This window comes from Sceloporus undulatus, chromosome 2, assembly GCF_019175285.1.
Source record: "Sceloporus undulatus isolate JIND9_A2432 ecotype Alabama chromosome 2, SceUnd_v1.1, whole genome shotgun sequence".
Taxonomy (NCBI): domain Eukaryota; kingdom Metazoa; phylum Chordata; class Lepidosauria; order Squamata; family Phrynosomatidae; genus Sceloporus; species Sceloporus undulatus.
In genome coordinates, this window is record NC_056523.1 from 10,452,652 (window position 1) to 10,470,073 (window position 17,422).

Below are 17,422 nucleotides of genomic sequence, written 5' to 3' on the forward strand. Positions count from 1 at the left end.
ACTGCTTTTAACTGCCACAGCTCAGTACTGTGGAATCCTGGGAGTTGTAGTTTAGTGTTGTTGGCCTTCTGCCGGCAGGCTAAGACCTACCTGTTTAGATGGGCAAAACAATAATAAGGTAATGTTCATTATTACAGCTACAGAATCTCTTGGTTTTGATGGAGAGTATGAAAATACGTGGATGTTTGTATTACAGTATTTGTGATTTTTATAATATGCATAGTTAACGTACTACATTGTTACACTTTGGAATGTAATAATTTTATTCTAAAATTCATAAAGATATTTAATTAATTAATTAATTAATATTAATAAAGCTATTTTATGCCAGGATGGCATAAAAGGCATTACAGTAAGTAAAATTTAAAATGCTTAAATATTGCATATATATATAAAATGATGATGAGAATGAGACATTTAGCCTTCTCTTGCCAGAGAGCCCTGGTGCCACTGCCACAGCAAACTACAAATCCCAGAATCCCATAGCCTGAATCCATGGCAGTTAAAGCGGTGTTCAACTGCATTAATTCTGCAGTGAGAAGCAGCTTGTGTCTTAATGTTTAACTACATGACACTGTTTGCTCATCTCCTTTCCTGGCTGAATCATAGAGCTCTCTGTCAGCAGTCCCCATACTGTGCTCTTTTAAGGGATTTTGGACTTCAGCTCCCAGAATCCCAGTGTATTAGCTAACATGGCTGAGGCTTCTGGGAGCTGAAGTCCAATATCCTCTTGAAGGGCGCAGTTTGGGGAACCACTGAGTAGGGCCGCTCTGGCACATACTCTGGCTGCTGGTGGAGGGGAGCTCTATGGTTCCTTCCCATAGGAACCATAGAGTTCTGCTCTTTCCAGAGTGGCCTCCTGAGAGTGGGAAGAGGCTTTGCAGATGGAAGAAGCTTTTGAACTGGGAAAAGGAGGAGAGGTGAGCAGCTGGAGGAGGAGGAGGAAGGGGGCATGGATCCAGAAAAAGGGGGGGGGGGGTTGGACTGCAGGGAGGTTTAAACCAATTTATTTGTTTGCATTAATATGTAGGACTACAACAATATGGGACTAAATCAGAAAATTAAGTGGCAAATTTTAAAGCATTTTAAATTTTATGTACTTACTGTATTGCCTTTTATTCATTTATATGCATAAAGATGGCATGAAAGGCAATACAGTAAGTACTTAAAATTTACACACACACACACACACGCATATGTGAGTCATATAAAACAATGGCATAAAAGTTACATATATATGTATATATATGAATTATATAAATCAGGATGGCAAAAAAGGCAATACAGTAAGTAAGTAAAATTTAACATACTTAAAAATTCTTAAAATGTGTGTATATATGTGTGTGTGTGTGTGTGTGTGTGTTATATAAAACAGGATGGCATGAAAGGCAATAGTGTACATAAATTTAAAATACTTCAAATTTACATATATATGGGCGTGTAAAATAGAATGGCATAAAAGTTACACACACAACACACACACATATAAATGCGTCTTAAAACAGAAGGGTATAAAAGGCAATACAGTAAGTACTTAAAATTTTAAATTCTTAAAGTGTGTGTATATATATATATATATAGGACATTTTTACGACCCTCTCCCACAGTTTTACAACTGGAAAAGAACAAAAGAGAAGATGTCATTCTGAGGGAGGAAAAACTCCCTGCGTCTTTTGGTTTGCCTGCCAGATTTATTTAATAATGCGGTAAGGCTCAAAGTGTTTTGATACCCCTTTAACTGTCATGGCTCCATCCCATAGCATCCTGGGATTTGTCATTTTGTATGGTACTTAGACTTTTCTGCTAGCAAGCTCTAGGGTTAATGGTTCTGGGGAGTAGACTAGAGCTCTCAAGCCAAGAATTCTAATCTCCTCACCAAGCTACAAATCCCAGGATTCCTTAGGAAGGAGCTATGGCAGCAAAAGTGCTATCTGATTGTCCTAACTATGCATTGTAGATACAATCCGAGTTTCACGACTCTGTCTCTACACCCACAATGTGATATGCAAAGATACACCCTTCATAGGTGAGATTATGGCAAAACATTTTGGAGATGGTTTGTCCAAACTCTCTACTCCTTCCTCCTCTGATCCCTTCAACATATTATTCTTGTTTCCTCAGGGAGAAGGTTCCCTTACACCCCAGGAATCCCACTGTTCTTTTTTCCTTAAGTGATGACATTTCTGCACCTGGACTCAATCCTCCCACTGAGTGCAACAAGGCCAACAAAAGAACCAGAGGCTAAGACTGTATTTTCCTCTTCTGCAATTCTAAAAAAAGGTTTTAAAGGATCAAGAGCCAAGAGTCCTGCATTAAATTGGGAGGGTTTTCAATTGTTACCAAGTCTAGATTTCCACTTTATTTTCAGAATACCTGAACATAATTCAACTATTTTTTGTGCAAGTATAAACTCTGTTGAGTTGATAGGGCAGAATCAGGAGAGAAAAACATGAAGGAGCACTTATATGCAGGCCTGGACCTAGAAGGAAGACCAGTCAGAGCAGGAAAGGCCACTAATGCCATTCACCCTGAATATATGGCTGAGCAACCAGGTTGGGGAGCTTTGCAAGAGGGCAAAGGAAGTCCAGGGAAAGGGATGCAACAGCACTGGGAAGCCCAGTGGCAGGAATTCCTAAAGACACTGCAGCCCATTCACTCAAAATGGGAAACTCCAGTAATAGCAGAGAGCGCTCCATGGGAAGATGCCAAAGCCTTCTTGGCCTCCTTTGAGCAAGTGGCCAAAGCTTGTCGGTGGCCTAGAGAAGAGTGGGCAGCCCGGCTTCTTCCAGCACTGAGTGGAGAAGCAGAGCAGGCCTTTCAAACCCTGGAAACCAAGGACAAAGAGGATTATGAGAAAGTGAAGGCTGCCATTTTGCAAGGGGATGCCTTGAGGATGGAGCTGCAGCGCCAGCATTTTCGGGAGTTCTGCTGCCCAGACGTTGAAGACCCCCGAAGGATTCATAGCCAAGTCCAGGAGCTTTGCCATCGGTGGCTGAAGCCGGAGAGACGCAGCAAGGAGCAGATCCTGGAGCTGCTGATCCTGGAGCAATTCCTGGCCAGCCTCCCAACAGATCTGCAAAACTGGATCCGAGCTGGAGGACCAGACTCCTGCTCCCAGGCTGTGGCTTTGGTAGAGGACTTCATGACAAGCCAGCAAAAAGATGATAGAGGGACATGGCAGGTGAGATTTGTTTCCAACCAATTCCTAGAATCCCTAAGAGAGTGTTGATTAGGTTGTTGCAAATGTTTAACTCAAACTGATATCATTTTGCTAGGCTGAAACTGTCAGGACCAGTCTAACTTTATTTTCTCAGAGCATTATAACTACTTCAAAAAGTGTTACAACCATAGAGAATTACACTCTTATAGTATCGCCACACACAATTGTAATCTTTTCTTTTATATTGTTCTATTATCTTCATTATAATCTATTTACTTATAATTATATCCCACCTTCATGGAAAAAGTTTTGAGGCTTGAAATTCTATGTTCAAATACTGTACAGGTTGCATGTCCCTTATCAAAAATGCTTGGGACCAGAAGTATTATTTATTTATTTATTGGATTTTGGAATATTTTCGTATACACACTAGGGTCCAATCCACACTGCAGAAATAATCCAGTTTGAGACCACTTTAACTGCCCTGGCTTAATGCTAGGGAATTGGGAACTGTAGTTCTGTGAGACATTTAGCCTTCTCTGTCAGAGAGGTCTGGTTTGACAATAAACTATAATTCCCATGATTACCTAGCACTGAGCCAGAGCAGTTAAAGCGGTGGATTATTTCTGTAGTGGATTGGTCCTGAGATATCTTAGAGACGGGACCCAAGTTTAAACATGAAGTTCATTATGTTTCATGTACATCTTATACACATAGCCAGAACATAATTTTATACATAATACGTTTAATAATTTTGTGCAATGGCCTCACCATCTGAGCCACCCATATGGACAATTTTGGGTTTTGGAGTATTTCATAAGGTAGACTCAATCCGTGATTAAAATCATGTAATGTATACAGTTGGCTCTCTGTTTTCACAGGGGATCCATTCCGACCTCCTCCCCCCCCGCCCTAAAAATGGAGGCTCACCCTCATGTATGCAACCCGGGTGTGCTTGCCATTGAAAATAGCGGAGGTCTGCCTTCCGCTGATATTCAAGGTCGCAGATCTCAAGTCCGTGAGTTAGGAGGGGCAATTGTACTTACTATCTTGATACTCATTCCCCATGTACGCTTCTGAAATATGCCATGATGACTAATAATCATTGACAAAAACTCCTTGTTAATACCTTTTTCTTAGCCTGAAGAAGAAGAGCCCTCCCTCCAGTCCATCTGCCTTGGTCCAGGCCTCAGAGGGAGAGAAGAACCACTGACCTCATCCCTTCTCCTTTTGTGTCATGTCTTTTAGATTGTAAACCTGAGGGCAGGGAACCGTCCAATTAAAAATAATAATTGTAAGCCGCTCTGAGAGCCATTAGGGCTGAAGGGCGGGGTATAAATACCATAAATAATAAAAATAAAAAATAACCATCAGTCCATAACCATCATTCATTGAATGATTTCTCAGCGATATCTCAAGCAGTTTTAATGATAGGAAGAAAAAAATGCATAATGCTACTTTTAATAATCTGCAAAACTTCTTTAGTTTTCAGAGCTTCATGAAATGATGGATGTTCACAACTACAGCTTTTTAAGGGTGTAGGTGTAGCCGTTGTAGCAAAACTGCCTCAGGAGAGTCTTAAGGGAATCAGTGGTGTGGAATCCACTTTTTATTTTGCAGCAGGAGGGGGATATATTTCAACTGAGTTTCCATAAGTGAAGAGGGTTGATGAGCAGAAAGGGTTACTTGCTGACTGAAACACAAGTTGAATCTCCTTCCTTTTTCAGGGGCCAATGAAGGAGGAAGGTTTGTCTTCCCAGAATGCAGAGGAAGAGCCCTCGGACACTGTAAGGGGAGAGCTCTGCAAACAAGCCAAACAAAGCAGTGATTCAAGGAGCAATGTCTTGAGTAAGGATTGTTCTGAGTTAGGAAGACATCTTTGTTTGTGTTTCTGGGACATTGTTTTCTTTATTTACAGTGGTACCTCGGGATACGAAATACCCAGGTTACGAAATTTTCGGGATACGAAAAAATCCCATAGGGAATTATTGTTTCGGGTTACGAATGTTTTTTCGGGTTACGAAAAGACTTTTGGTGCTTTTTTCGGCTTTTTCGCACGGAATCGCGGCTTTTCCCCATTAGCGCCTATGGCAATTCGGCTTACGAAGGCTTTTCGGGTTACGAAAGCGGCCGCGTTACGAATTAATTTCGTAACCCGAGGCACCACTGTATTTAATTTATATGCCACATTTCTCCTTCCATGGGACTCAAAGCAGCTTGTTGTTTGTTGTTGTTGTGTGCCTTCAAGTCTTGTCCAGTTTATGGTGACCCTATCATGGGGTTTTCTTGGCAAGATTTATTCAGAGGAGGTTTGTAATTGCCTCAACCCTGTGGCTGAGAGTGTGTGACTTGCCCAAGGTTACTCAGTGGGTTTTATGACCAAGCTGGGAATCAAACCCTAGTCTCCAGAGTCAGAGTCCAACACTCAAACACCATGCCACAACACTTGTGGCTCTCCACAACCCTTTTAAACAAGGTTCAGTTAAAATTCTATTTTTTCAAAAGTTAAAGAACAATTCTATGGGTTAAATGATTAAAACAAAGCACATTTAAAATGCAATTTTGGAGTTTATCACACTGAGGCTAATTTTGGGATTAAAGAGAGATTAATCATTAAATGTTAAGTGGATGTGTAATTGGTTGACTGGCCGAACCCAAAGGGTGCTCAACAATGGCTCCTTTTCATCCTGGAGGGAAGTGACCAGTGGGGTCCCACAGGGCTCTGTCCTGGGCCCAGTGTTATTCAACATCTTTATCAATTACCTGGATAACAGAATTGGGAGCATACTTATCAAATTTGCAGATGACACCAAATTAGGAGGAATAGCTAATACTCCAGAGGACAGGATCAGCATTCAAAATGATCTGAATAGACTGGAAAGCTGGGCCAAAGCTAACAAAATGAAGTTCAACACGGAAAAATGTAAGGTACTGCACTTAGGGCAGAAAAATGAAATGCACAGATATAGGATGGGGGACACCTGGCTGAATGAAATGGATGCAATGGATGCAAGCTACAGGAAAAGAGATTCCACCTCAACATTAGGAGGAACTTCCTGACAGTAAGGCTTGTTCAACAGTGGAATGCGCTCCCTCGGAGGGTGATAGAGTCTCCTTCCTTGGAGGTCTTTAAGCAGAGGCTGGATGGCCATCTGCTGGGGATGCTTTGATTTGGATTTCCTGCATGGCAGGGGGTTGGACTGGATGGCCTTTGTGGTGTCTTCCAACTCTACAATTCTATCAAATCCCAAGATTCTATAGGATGGAGCTACAGTACTTCAAATGATGTCAAACTGCATTATTTCTGCAGTGCAGATGTATCTTATGGAAAGAAGAATCTACTATGAAAGGAACTTTTGCAATTGCAAGCATTTTCAATGCATCCTACTGTCGAACCTTTTAGATTTTGTCCTTGGCAATTTCCCATTGACTTGGATTTCCTAGGACAGTATTCTAGTAGGACTATTGAAATAATGATCAAAGCAGAGTACCTTAGCCATACATACTGAGGGGTGCCCCCTCTCCATCATGAAACTTTGTTGTGAGGCACCTGTGGTTTTAATTTGCATGTTACCATGAAGGGCTGTATGGATTCCCCTTCTAAAACCCTCCTTCCATTCTTGGCAGGAAGTGCATTCAAATGTTCCAGTCAGGGTAGTTCATCACTTTCCCCAGAAGAACAGAGAACAGTCCAAAATGATGTCAAAGAGGTATGTGGCACTCCACTGAGTCTCTTTGTTAGGACCATGCTTGGTGTTGCAGTGGGCCTTTGGTATCCATGGATGCTCAAGTCAGCCCTCCAGATTTGAACTGATTGTTTGTTAATTTGATTGATATGTTCTCGCTAGGTCCTCCAGCGCAACTCTGCCAGAAATTGACCATAGAGTCACGCTGGTGGACCAAGAGATTCTTAGAGAAAATGTAGGCATTTGTAGGTCCTCCAGCATGATTCTGTGGTCAATCTCTGGTGAATGTTGACCATAGAAATGCACCGAAGAACCTAGAGAGTCCTAGAGAGGTGTTGTGTCAGGATTTTTAAAAAAGTGTTTTTTTATTTCAGGTTTTTCCACTTTCATGGGGGTCCTGTTTCCCTAACCCAGCAAATGTTGAGGGCCTGCTATATATACACCGGCATAATAAAATGGTGTCAATTATATAAAATGACAAAAATCAAGGTTTGCTTTTTGGATTTTTTTTAGGAGAATATTTTCCGACTGTGGATGGTTAAGTCTGTGGATACAGAATCTGTGGATATGGAGAGCCAACTGTTTATAGGGGGCCATGTAGAAGTTATATACAATATATAGGAGTTGTGCTGTGATTTCCCATTTAATTGCCATGGCTGCATTCTCTTGAACCTTGAACCTTGAGAATTGTAGTATATTGAGGCACAAGGGGTCTCTTAGCAAGAATTCTAAATATCTCTCCTGAAATTGTAAATCCCAAGATTCTGTAAGTTGAAGCCATGGCAGTAAAGTGGAATCCTAATGCTGTAACTATGCATCTGTTGTGTGAAACGGCCCCAAGTAATGGATGTAATGGCTACTGATGCAATTGGTTCCATCATTGTCACATTTATTGTTATCATCTCTATTTGCACTCATTTTTATCCTTTTATACACTTTTCCCAAAAACTATTCATAGCAGCTTATTCATTTAGATTTAGTTAATTATTCAATTTGTATCCCACCTTTTGCTTTCAGAAAGAACCCATGTAGCTAAAGGACCCCAGACAGCGCCCAGGTTTACAAAATACAACATAATAAAACATAAAAAAGATTATCAAAAAAAATTGATTTAAATGGTCAGTGAAACAAAAAATAAAAATAAAACATAAACATTAAATATTTCTTTAAAAAACAGTACACTTTGTACTGTACAGCTAACTCTTAGGATGCATCTGCATTGTAAAAATAATTCAGGTTGACACCTCTTTAACTGCCATGATTCCATCTTCAGAATCCTGGGATGTTTAGTTTTGTGAGGCACCATCACTTTTTGGCAGAGATGGTGAAAGATTTCATAAAACAAAAAATCCCAGGATTCCATAGGATGGAGGTACAACAGTTAAAGTGGTGTCACACTGCATTATTTCTACAGTGAATATGGATGCTTAAATACCTTACTTTAAAAACATTTCTGGTCACAAGCATTTCAGATAAGGTAGAGTCAGCCTTTGTTTTCCTACCAGGTGCAGTCCTTTATTTTCCTGCCAGGTGCACCCAGAGAAATTGCTCCTCTGGACTTTCCATTGTTACCTACTTCATCTTTAGATGTATGTTCAGATCTATAAATTTAATATTTTATACACACACAAGTAGAAAAAATTATTTGCTCTTCTGTTTCAGAGTTAATGCATGATATGTTTTGCCTTGGCATTCCTTCTTCTGCAACTGAATCAGATGGAAAGAGTTTCCCTGTCTATTGACTCTCCTCTTTGCAGGAACCAGTAGATCTCAAAGAAACTGTCCCATCTTTGCAGATAGACTGGCAGAATCTGACCCAGCCAAGTCAACAGACCATTGTCTGGCAAGTCCTTCAGGAGGACGAAGGGCATGTAGATTCATTGGGTAAGAAATTTTCTTGTATCTGGCTAATAAATAAACAAACAAATAAATGAATGAATAAAAACCCCAAACACAAAGACAGCCAGTTTGCTATTCATCAAACTGAATTCATAGACAGAAAAGTATTTCCTTTCAAATTCTCAGTGCCTCTGTCTGAAAAGAAACAAGTCATCAATGGGTTTTATTCCTTCCTCTGTTATGAATGTTTATTTGTGACCAGAAAATAAAATGTAAAATTTTAAAGTAAAATGAAATGAAATGTTGAATGGAAAATAAATTTCATATACTGTTTTATACTTTGTTATATCATTAAAAATTATATTTAGTACTTTGTTTTGTTTTAGTTTATATTTTCTTTTACTGTTTTACTAGTCGTTGACTGAAATACAGTATAGGCATACCTCATGCCCGCCCAGACCCCACTTTTTTCTCCTTGTCATCTGTCTAGCTGTATTTTTCAAAGCAGCATTAGCATTGAGAGGATAATGAAGGACAGCTGGAAAAACAACCAAATTTTGCTATCAGTTTGCAGCTATGTGTGTATGTGTATGTAATAAATAATGCAATAAAGCTGAAGATGGGGGAAAAAACTAGTGGATTGTGCGTGTGCCTGTCTAAAACAAATAAGGTAAATAGCAGCTGCCACCAGAATCCTATACAGTGGTACCTCGGGTTACGAAATTAATTCGTTCCGCGGCTAATTTCGTAACCCGAAAAACCTTCGTAACCTGAATTGCCATAGGCGCTAATGGAAAAATAGCTCTCTGCTGCCCTCCGGTGGCGGAAAATAGCGCCGAGGTTTTTTCGTAACCCGAAAAAACCTTCGTAAGCCGAAACAATAAATCCCTATGGGATTTTTTCGTATCCCGAAAAATTCGTAAGCTGGGTAATTCGTATCCCGGGGTACCACTGTATTGAGCATGTATGAATGGTACAGCAGAGAGAAGAGTTGGTTCACCAGCTACACCCAGCAGGTTAAAAAAAGGCAGAGATCTGTAAGTTGTGGCTACCAAAATATCAATCATAAGAACAGTGGAGGCTGGCTAGAGGGGGGAAAAAACTGTGAATGTCTTTTTGAAGAAACCTTCGAGCGGTTTCTAAAAGGTGCAAAATACTTTTGCTTACTTATACAAGGCTTACCTGACCTGATTGTTTCATTTCACATGGGCAGATGGTTAAACATTATGCTGACATATGTTGAACTGTTCTTCTTTTCTGTGGCATAGGAACCTAATTCTGTTCTTTCTGTGTTATTTCTGCCTCGGATACCCAATTTTTAATTAACAATTTAATTTCTAGAAACACGTCTACTTTGTTAACTTGGAGCTTGTCTACATGGGTCATTTAAACCATTCCCCCCTGCCCTCACAACCCCCTGTTTTCATTATGCAAAGCCAAAGCTCCGATTCATGTGTGGAGTGTCTTCACAATGTAAGACCAGTTCCTTACTGAATCCAGCCCATCCTTCCCTTAATCTGGTTTTAAAAGACTTCCCTTATACTCTGGAGCAAATGGAGGGAGTGTCTGTTTACCCGTGTCCTGCTGTGCTGCCTAGCGTTGGCACTGCTAGCACTGCTGGCACAAATTGCTCCCTTTGGGGTTACAACAAGTCACCCACCCATGTGATTGACACTGGGCACCTTGTGCCAACCTCGGAGGGAGTGACTTGCACCTGGAATCAGGTGCCTAGCTTCGTTCTGGAGTGCGGAGGTAAAGAGGAGAATTCGGGGCAGCTTCAGATCCAGAATACTTGGAGAGCAGCTGGAGTATTCTGGCCAGTATAAACCCGCTCTGAGGTATACCTGTGATTTTCTTTCATTCATCCTGGTATTTTAAATGGAATTTAGATCAAAGGTTGAGAAGACATTTGGGTAAGTGGCAGTTAGGTGCTGTGACAGGATGAGAAAGAAAATTGCAAGCCTTACCTCATTTTCCAGGTACCTTATCTTCACCGTTCCTTTTTCTTAATGCCTTCTCCACCACTTTCTCTCTGCAGGTGACAGGATGGAAGGTCAGGTCAAGTTGGAGAATTCTCAGTATGGACAAAATGAGCTGGAAGTCATCTCACAGGCAACTCCACAGAAAAACCAAGGGAATGTGCAGGGAGTGTGTGAAGAGAGAGGGAAGTCTAAAAGTTATCAGAGGAAGCATGCCCTAAAGACAGCGAAGGAATATGTTGAATGTCGAGAAGGCCTTACGAACACTGTTAACCATCCTTCCAAAGAATATTCAAAGGAGGAAATGCTCTTATTCTCCATATGTGATAGAAGGTCTCATTATGGACCTGATGCTGATATGATGCATACCAGAGAGGACTGTGCTGAACAGTTCATGTCAGGGGGAATCATTCAGCAATATTCATACTCCGATAGACATCAGGAAATTGTAACAAGAGACAATAAATCTCAATTGACTGAGCGTGGGAATAAGGGTAATTTAGACAGACTTCAGAGTGCCTACAGAGAAGGGAAACTTCAGAACATTCCCGAATCTGGGAAGAATTTTTGTTACACAACGTCACTACCAAGAAATCAAGGAACTGAAAGTGAAGGGAGACCATTTGAATGTTCTTTTTGTAGGAAATGCTTCAGTCAGCAAGAACATTTGACGAATCATCAGCAACTTCATACTGGCGAGAAACTGCATGAATGTCCTGAGTGTGGAAAAATCTTCACTTCTAGGCAAGCATTGAGGAGACACCAGGGAATTCATACTCTAGCAAAACCATACAAATGTTCTCAATGTGGAAAATGTTTCAGTCAGCGAAGAAATTTGACAATTCACCAAAGGATTCACACAGGAGAGAAACCATATAAATGTCCTGAATGTGGGAAAAAGTTCAGTCGGACTCAGTGTTTGAAGAACCATCAGAGAATTCATACTGGGGACAAACCGCACAAATGTTCTCAGTGTGGCAAATGCTTCAATCAGAGAAGATACCTGAAGAACCATCAGAGAATCCATACTGGCTTGAAACCTTATGAGTGCTCTCAGTGTGGGAAATGTTTCAGTATGGCAGAATATTTGAGAAACCATCAGAGAATTCATACTGGTGTGAAGCCATTTCAGTGTTCCCACTGTGGGAAAAGTTACATTCAGAAAGTAGCCTTGATAAGTCATCAGAGAATTCATACTGCAGAGAATTCAAAAAAAAACATTGCTAGCATAGGGGATGCTTCAGTGCGGGGAGACAGCTGAAGAGCAACAAAATGATGTATTTAGTATGCCATACAAAATAGTATGAGGAAAAAACTTTGTTCAGGCAGAATTATTCTCTTGAAGTATCATCAGAGCATCACACATGGGACAAAATATTCATATGCACAGAGGAGGGATATTATAGGACTGCAACTTTCAGCATTCCTTTAGCTGGGTTGAGTGCATAGAGTTGTACTGCAACATGTTGGAAGCTGCAGGATTCCCACCTGGCCAAGCAGTTTGGCAAAAGCATGTCTCAGACAGATTGATTTATCAGAGCTGAATTCCACAAATTTAAGAGAGGTTTTGTTTAGAGGGGTTGAATGATTAAACTCTGGAGCAAATTCCAATAAGTATTCAGTGGGTAAGTAAGTGGGATTGTCCACTATACTTTCATGCAAATACTGTGTAGGAAAACCTTCCCATCAGAGACAATTTGGACTCGTACAGTAGCCCCCCCCCAAAAAAAAAAAAAGAGGAGAGGGGACCCTGAATGAGGTGAAAGAATCATTGTAAATAATTCAGCCTCTGGTTAGCACCATTTACAATGTAGGTGTAATAATTCTCTACACAGGCCAAATGACTTTGTGTGCCCCCCCCCTCATGTCACCCTATCTACATCATGCAGAGCCAAAGGACCAATTCAACTGTGGACTGTCTTCACATGGGAAGGCCAGTCCCACAGTGAATCCAAGCCATCCCTCCTTAAAACCACTTTTAAAAACCTCAACATTTGCTCTGGACCGTCCTAGAAAATTGGAAGCACTCTGGAGTGACACCGGACAGCTGTTTACACAGTGCCTTGTTGTGCCACTTGGAACGAGTTGCTCCTCTGTGGTCAGAACGAGGCACCCAATGATATGATCAATGATGGGTGCATCATTTTCAGGCTCAGAGGGAGTGCCAGCAATGGGACACACATGTGAACAGCTGTCACACATTGCTCCAGAGTGCCCAAGTAATGGGGGAATTTGGGGCAGGTTAAGGGCCAGAATACTCCCAGAATATTCTGGCCAATGTAGACCTACCCTCAGTCTCACATGCCGCCTTATCTTTGTTGTCAAGATTATTGTAGCATCAGCTTGTTTCTTCCTACCTAGTGCAAGAAATCTTTACATATCATGTTAAGGAATTTTTTCCATCATAAAAAGACTGGAAAGAACATGGCTATCTGATATTTCATGGGTGGAGTGGAGGATGTGGGGGATATGATGCCAAATCTTTGCATCATTGAAAATCTTTGATTCCAGAAACTGCTCTCTTTAAGCAGTCTTGCCACTATCACCCTGCAAAGAGAGACTGCTAAGCAAATCAGTGAGGAAGTCAAGTCTGCTGGCAAAATAATTCTTCCATCTGTTGCTTTTTTTCTTCTGCAATTCCCATTCAGAGACCACCATGTGAGGGGCACAATTGTGACCAAACATTTTCAACCACTGGTCCTTTTTTTAACCACATGCACTTTTACAGGTAAAAGTCTCTCTGCCTGACATTGGTAACTTCTCTTTGCCCACTTGAATGAACCTGGAATGTCTTGTGTGCCTTCAAGTCATTTTTGACTAATGGAGCTGCAAGGTGACACTATCACTTGGCAAGATTTTCCCCAAGGTTTGCCATTGCCTTCCTTTGAGGCTGAGAGAATGTGACTTGTCTTAGTTCTCCATGGCCAAAGAGTGATTCAAAGCCTGGCCTCCAGAGTCATAATCCAACACTCAACACTGGGTGACTTGAGGCAAGTCACACTCTCTCAGCCTTTGAGGACTAAGAGAAGATGGACTTGACTTTGAAAATCTCCCAGTGACCGCATGGACAAAAAAAAAAAGGTGGAGGTGCCAGCCTGCAGAGAGCTCTCCCTTCCATCTTTAGACCAGAAACAGCAAAATGCAGGCCTGTGACGAACATCTTCAATTTCAAGTTGAAGGCTTTTTGGCAGGCATCCATAGTTTTTTGTGGGTTTTCCAGGCTATGTGGCCATGTTGTAGAAAAGTTTGTTCCTGACATTTCACCGGCATCTGTGGCTGGCATCTTCGGAGAACAGCAAGATGCCACAGAAGGCAATGGCAAGATGCCAGCTATAAACGCCAGCAAAACATCGGGAATAAACTCTTCCAGAATATGGAAGAACATGGCATCTGTGAAGATGCCAGCCACAGATACTGGCGAAATGTCAAGAATAAAATCTAGCATATGGCCACATAGTCCGAAAAACCCACAAAAAATTATGGATTGCCAGCCATGAACGCCTTAGACTTCACATATCTTCAGTTTCTTTCTCCGGTTTGCCTGGTGAAGAAGCCGGTGCGTCTTGCAGTGTGTCCTTGTGCATTTCAGTTGGGCCCAATAAAGGCGTCCTTAGTTTTTTATGGGCTTTTCGGCTTTACAAACCAGCACCCATCCCCAGTACAACCCCACAGAAATGCCAAGGTGATGAGATGGAGACATCTGAGAGGTATAAGCAAGGATGGGAGTCCAGTGAGAAACAGGAGAAACAGCTAGCAAAGACACAGAATGAGCATAAGGAACTCACAGCAGATCTTACTGTTGCAATTAGCCAAACATGTGAAATCAACAATAGGGATGTGATCCCATTAGTCAGGAGAAGTGTGGCTCCAGATTAACCCAAAATCATTAATCATAGAGGGTAAGAACCGCAAGGGCCACCAGTCCAACCCCCGCCATGCAGGAAATCCAGATCAAAGCATCGCCGACAGATGGCCTTCCAGCCTGTTTGAAGACCTCCAAGGAGGGAGACTCCACTACACTCCGAGGAAGTGTGTTCAACTGTCGAACAGACCCTACTGTAAGGATTCTCCTAATTTTGAGGTGGAATCTCTTTCCTGTAGCTTGCATCCATTGCTCCGGTGTCCATCCATCTCTGGAGCAAGTGAAAACAAGTCAGCTCCCTCCTCAATGGCATCCCTTCAAGTATTTAAATAGGGCATCATAATCACCCTCGTACCTTCTCTTCTCCAGGCTAACATCCCCAGCTCCCTGAGTTGTTTCCTCATAGGCAAGGTTCCAGACTTCACACACATTTTAGTTGCCCCTCCTTGGACACGCTCCAGTTTCTCACATGTCCTTTTGGAATTTTGGCACCCAGAACTGGACACAATATTCCAGGTGGGGCCTGACCAAGCAATATAGTGGCACATTATTCGCTGATCGAGATACGATACTTCTGTGATGCAGCCTAAAAATCGCATTGGCCTTGTAGCTGCTGCCGCAATCGCACGGTGACTCATGTTCGGCTTGTGGCTACTTGAACTCCTAGATCCCTTTCACAGGTTGTCTCCTTAAGGCCAGTGTCTCCCATCCTATATCTGTGCATTTCATTTTTTCCGCCCTAAGTGCAGTACCTTAACTTTCTCCCTGTTGAATTTCATTCGTTAGCTCTGGCCCAGCTTCTAGTCTATTCAGGTCATTTTGAATTTGTCCTGTCCTCTGGAGTATTAGCTTTCCTCCTAATTTAGTGTCATCTGGCAAATTTGATAGTTATTCCCCCAATTTTTCCTCCAAGTCATTGATAAAGATGTGAACAGTACTGGCCAAGGACAGAGCCCTGTGGTACTCCACGGTGACTTCTCTCCAGGATTGAAAAGGGAGTTTAATTTAGGGGGGGAAAAAAAAAAGAGATTAGTTCAGACGTCTGGAAATATCTTTGTACAAATATATTTCGGAGTTATGAATTTTGTTAAGTCTTGAGCAAACAATAAAGGAGAAAAAAAGAAAAGGTGCCATTTTGTTAGCACCCTTTGGTTCGGCCAGTCAACCAATTACGATCCATGTAACATTCCTTTGTCTAGCCCACATTTTACCAGCTTGTTTCAGTATGTCATGGGAAACCTTGTCAAAGGCCTTACTGAAATCAAGATATACTATCCACACATTCCCGTCATCTACCAAGCTGGTAATTTTATCAAAAAAGAGATTAGGTTGTCTGGTCATGACTGTTTCTCTGAAAACCCATGTTGACATTTTGTGATTAGGCATTGCCTTCTAGCAATGTTTCACAACTCGCTTGTATTAATGCCTCCTCCCAGAATCTTTCCTGGTATGATGTCAGACCTAACTGGACGATAATTGTTGGGATCCCTTTCTTCCTTTTGAAGATGGGGACAACGTTTGCCTCCTCCAGTTCGTGCTGGGATCTCTCCTTTTTGCAGGAGTTTCAAATTATTGCCAATGGCCCGATATTACATGGCCAGTTTCTTAATACCCTTGGATGTAGCTCATCTGGTCCTGGAGACTAAATTCATTGGTTAAACGGTATTCTTGTGCTATCTCTTTACTTATTCTGTGCTGAATTTTCCCCTATTCTGTCCTCTGCATCCATTATCCTCAGGTTGAGCACCCTTGCCTTTTCTGAGAAGACTGAGGCAAGAAAGGTGTTTAGTAATTCTGCTTTCTCTGTCTTCTGTTCAGCATCTGCCTCTTCTCACGCAGTGGCCCTACCTTTCCTTCTTCTCCTTTTGCTCGGACATTCCAAAAAAGCCCTTTTTATTGTTCTTAACCTCTCTAGCAAGCCTGGTCGTCTGCGCTTTAGCTTTTCACTTACAACCCCACACATGCCTGCTATTTCTTTGAATTCCTTTTTTGTGATTTCCCCCTTTTTCCATTTCTTATACATCTCCGTTTCAACTCAGCTCGGTTGAAAGTTCCTTATCTCCATCCTGGTTTCTTGAGACACCCTCCCTTTTTCTTTCTCACGGGAACTGTTTGAAATGTGGCCTTCAGTATCTCTCTTTTGAGAACTCCCATCCGTCCTGAACTCCTTATCTTTTAGTATTCCTACCATTGACGCCCCCAGTATTTTCTCTAAGTTACTGAAATCCGCTCTCCTGAATCGAGAATCGTTCTGACATGCTGGCCCTTCTCCTTTCCATTGTATAACACTCCAGAGAACATGGTCCTTCTACCTAAGGATCCCCCACCACTTGCACTTCATTAACCAAGTCATCCGTGTTGGTTAGGATCGATCAGAGAAGCTGATCCCTTGTTGCCTCTTCCACCTTTTGGACCATGAATTGTCTCCAAGGCAAGTGAGGAATTTACTAGACCTTGAGATCTGCTGAGTTTGACTTCCAACAAATTCAGGGTAGTTGAAGTCACCCATCACTACTACATCTTCTCTTGTTCGGACTGTGTGGTCATCTGTTCTAGAAAGCGATCATCCAATCCTCCGTCTGACTTGGGGGTTCGGTAGTAGACCGCTCCCACCAAACATCCTTTTTTTCCCTGCCCTTTAATTTTATCCATATGCGCTCCACCTGGCTTCCAGGATTGATGTCTGGATCCTCACTGGGGTAAATATCTCTGCCATATAGGGCTATCCTCCTCCTTTCCTGTTTGGCCTGTTTCTCTTGAAAAGGTTTATACCCCCCTCTATTTCCCATTCCAATCATGAACTCATCCCACCAGGTTTCAGTGATGCCTATTAAATCAATTTGCTTTGTGTTGTGCTAGGAGTTGAGGTTCATCTTGCTTATTTTCCCATGCTCTG

The 17,422-nt window shown here is 41.8% G+C and overlaps 2 protein-coding genes and 1 long non-coding RNA gene across 7 annotated transcripts in view; 2 read left to right on the plus strand and 1 right to left on the minus strand.

Moving 5' to 3' along the window:
- Positions 1-13,659, plus strand: LOC121921857 (zinc finger protein with KRAB and SCAN domains 8-like). 4 transcript variants are annotated; one of them, XR_006102057.1, is made up of 7 exons: positions 764-920; positions 2,122-3,181; positions 4,888-5,008; positions 6,788-6,870; positions 8,604-8,730; positions 10,724-12,297; positions 12,479-13,659. XR_006102057.1 is itself a non-coding variant. In XM_042450494.1 (6 exons), the coding sequence occupies exons 2-6, from the start codon at positions 2,450-2,452 to the stop codon at positions 11,923-11,925; spliced, it is 2,265 nt and encodes a 754-aa protein (XP_042306428.1). In that variant the 5' UTR covers positions 1-118; positions 2,122-2,449; the 3' UTR covers positions 11,926-13,659. The 4 variants fall into 4 exon arrangements, 3 of the variants coding, with proteins under 3 accessions (XP_042306428.1, XP_042306427.1, XP_042306429.1); XM_042450494.1 differs by lacking the exon at positions 764-920 and adding an exon at positions 1-118 and having other exon boundaries at positions 10,724-13,659; XM_042450493.1 differs by having other exon boundaries at positions 10,724-13,659.
- The window catches only part of LOC121921898 (zinc finger protein 397-like), a 942,727-nt gene that overhangs the window by 633,277 nt on the left and 292,028 nt on the right, over positions 1-17,422 (plus strand). The gene's annotated exons all lie outside the window — the stretch shown is intronic.
- Positions 8,717-17,422, minus strand: part of LOC121922031 — an 18,482-nt gene continuing 9,776 nt past the window's right edge. The window contains exons 2-3 of the long non-coding RNA XR_006102079.1: positions 10,653-10,717; positions 8,717-8,753 (exon numbers count right to left, since the gene is read on the minus strand). This is a non-coding gene — a long non-coding RNA (uncharacterized LOC121922031). The remainder of the gene's footprint in view (positions 8,754-10,652; positions 10,718-17,422) is intronic.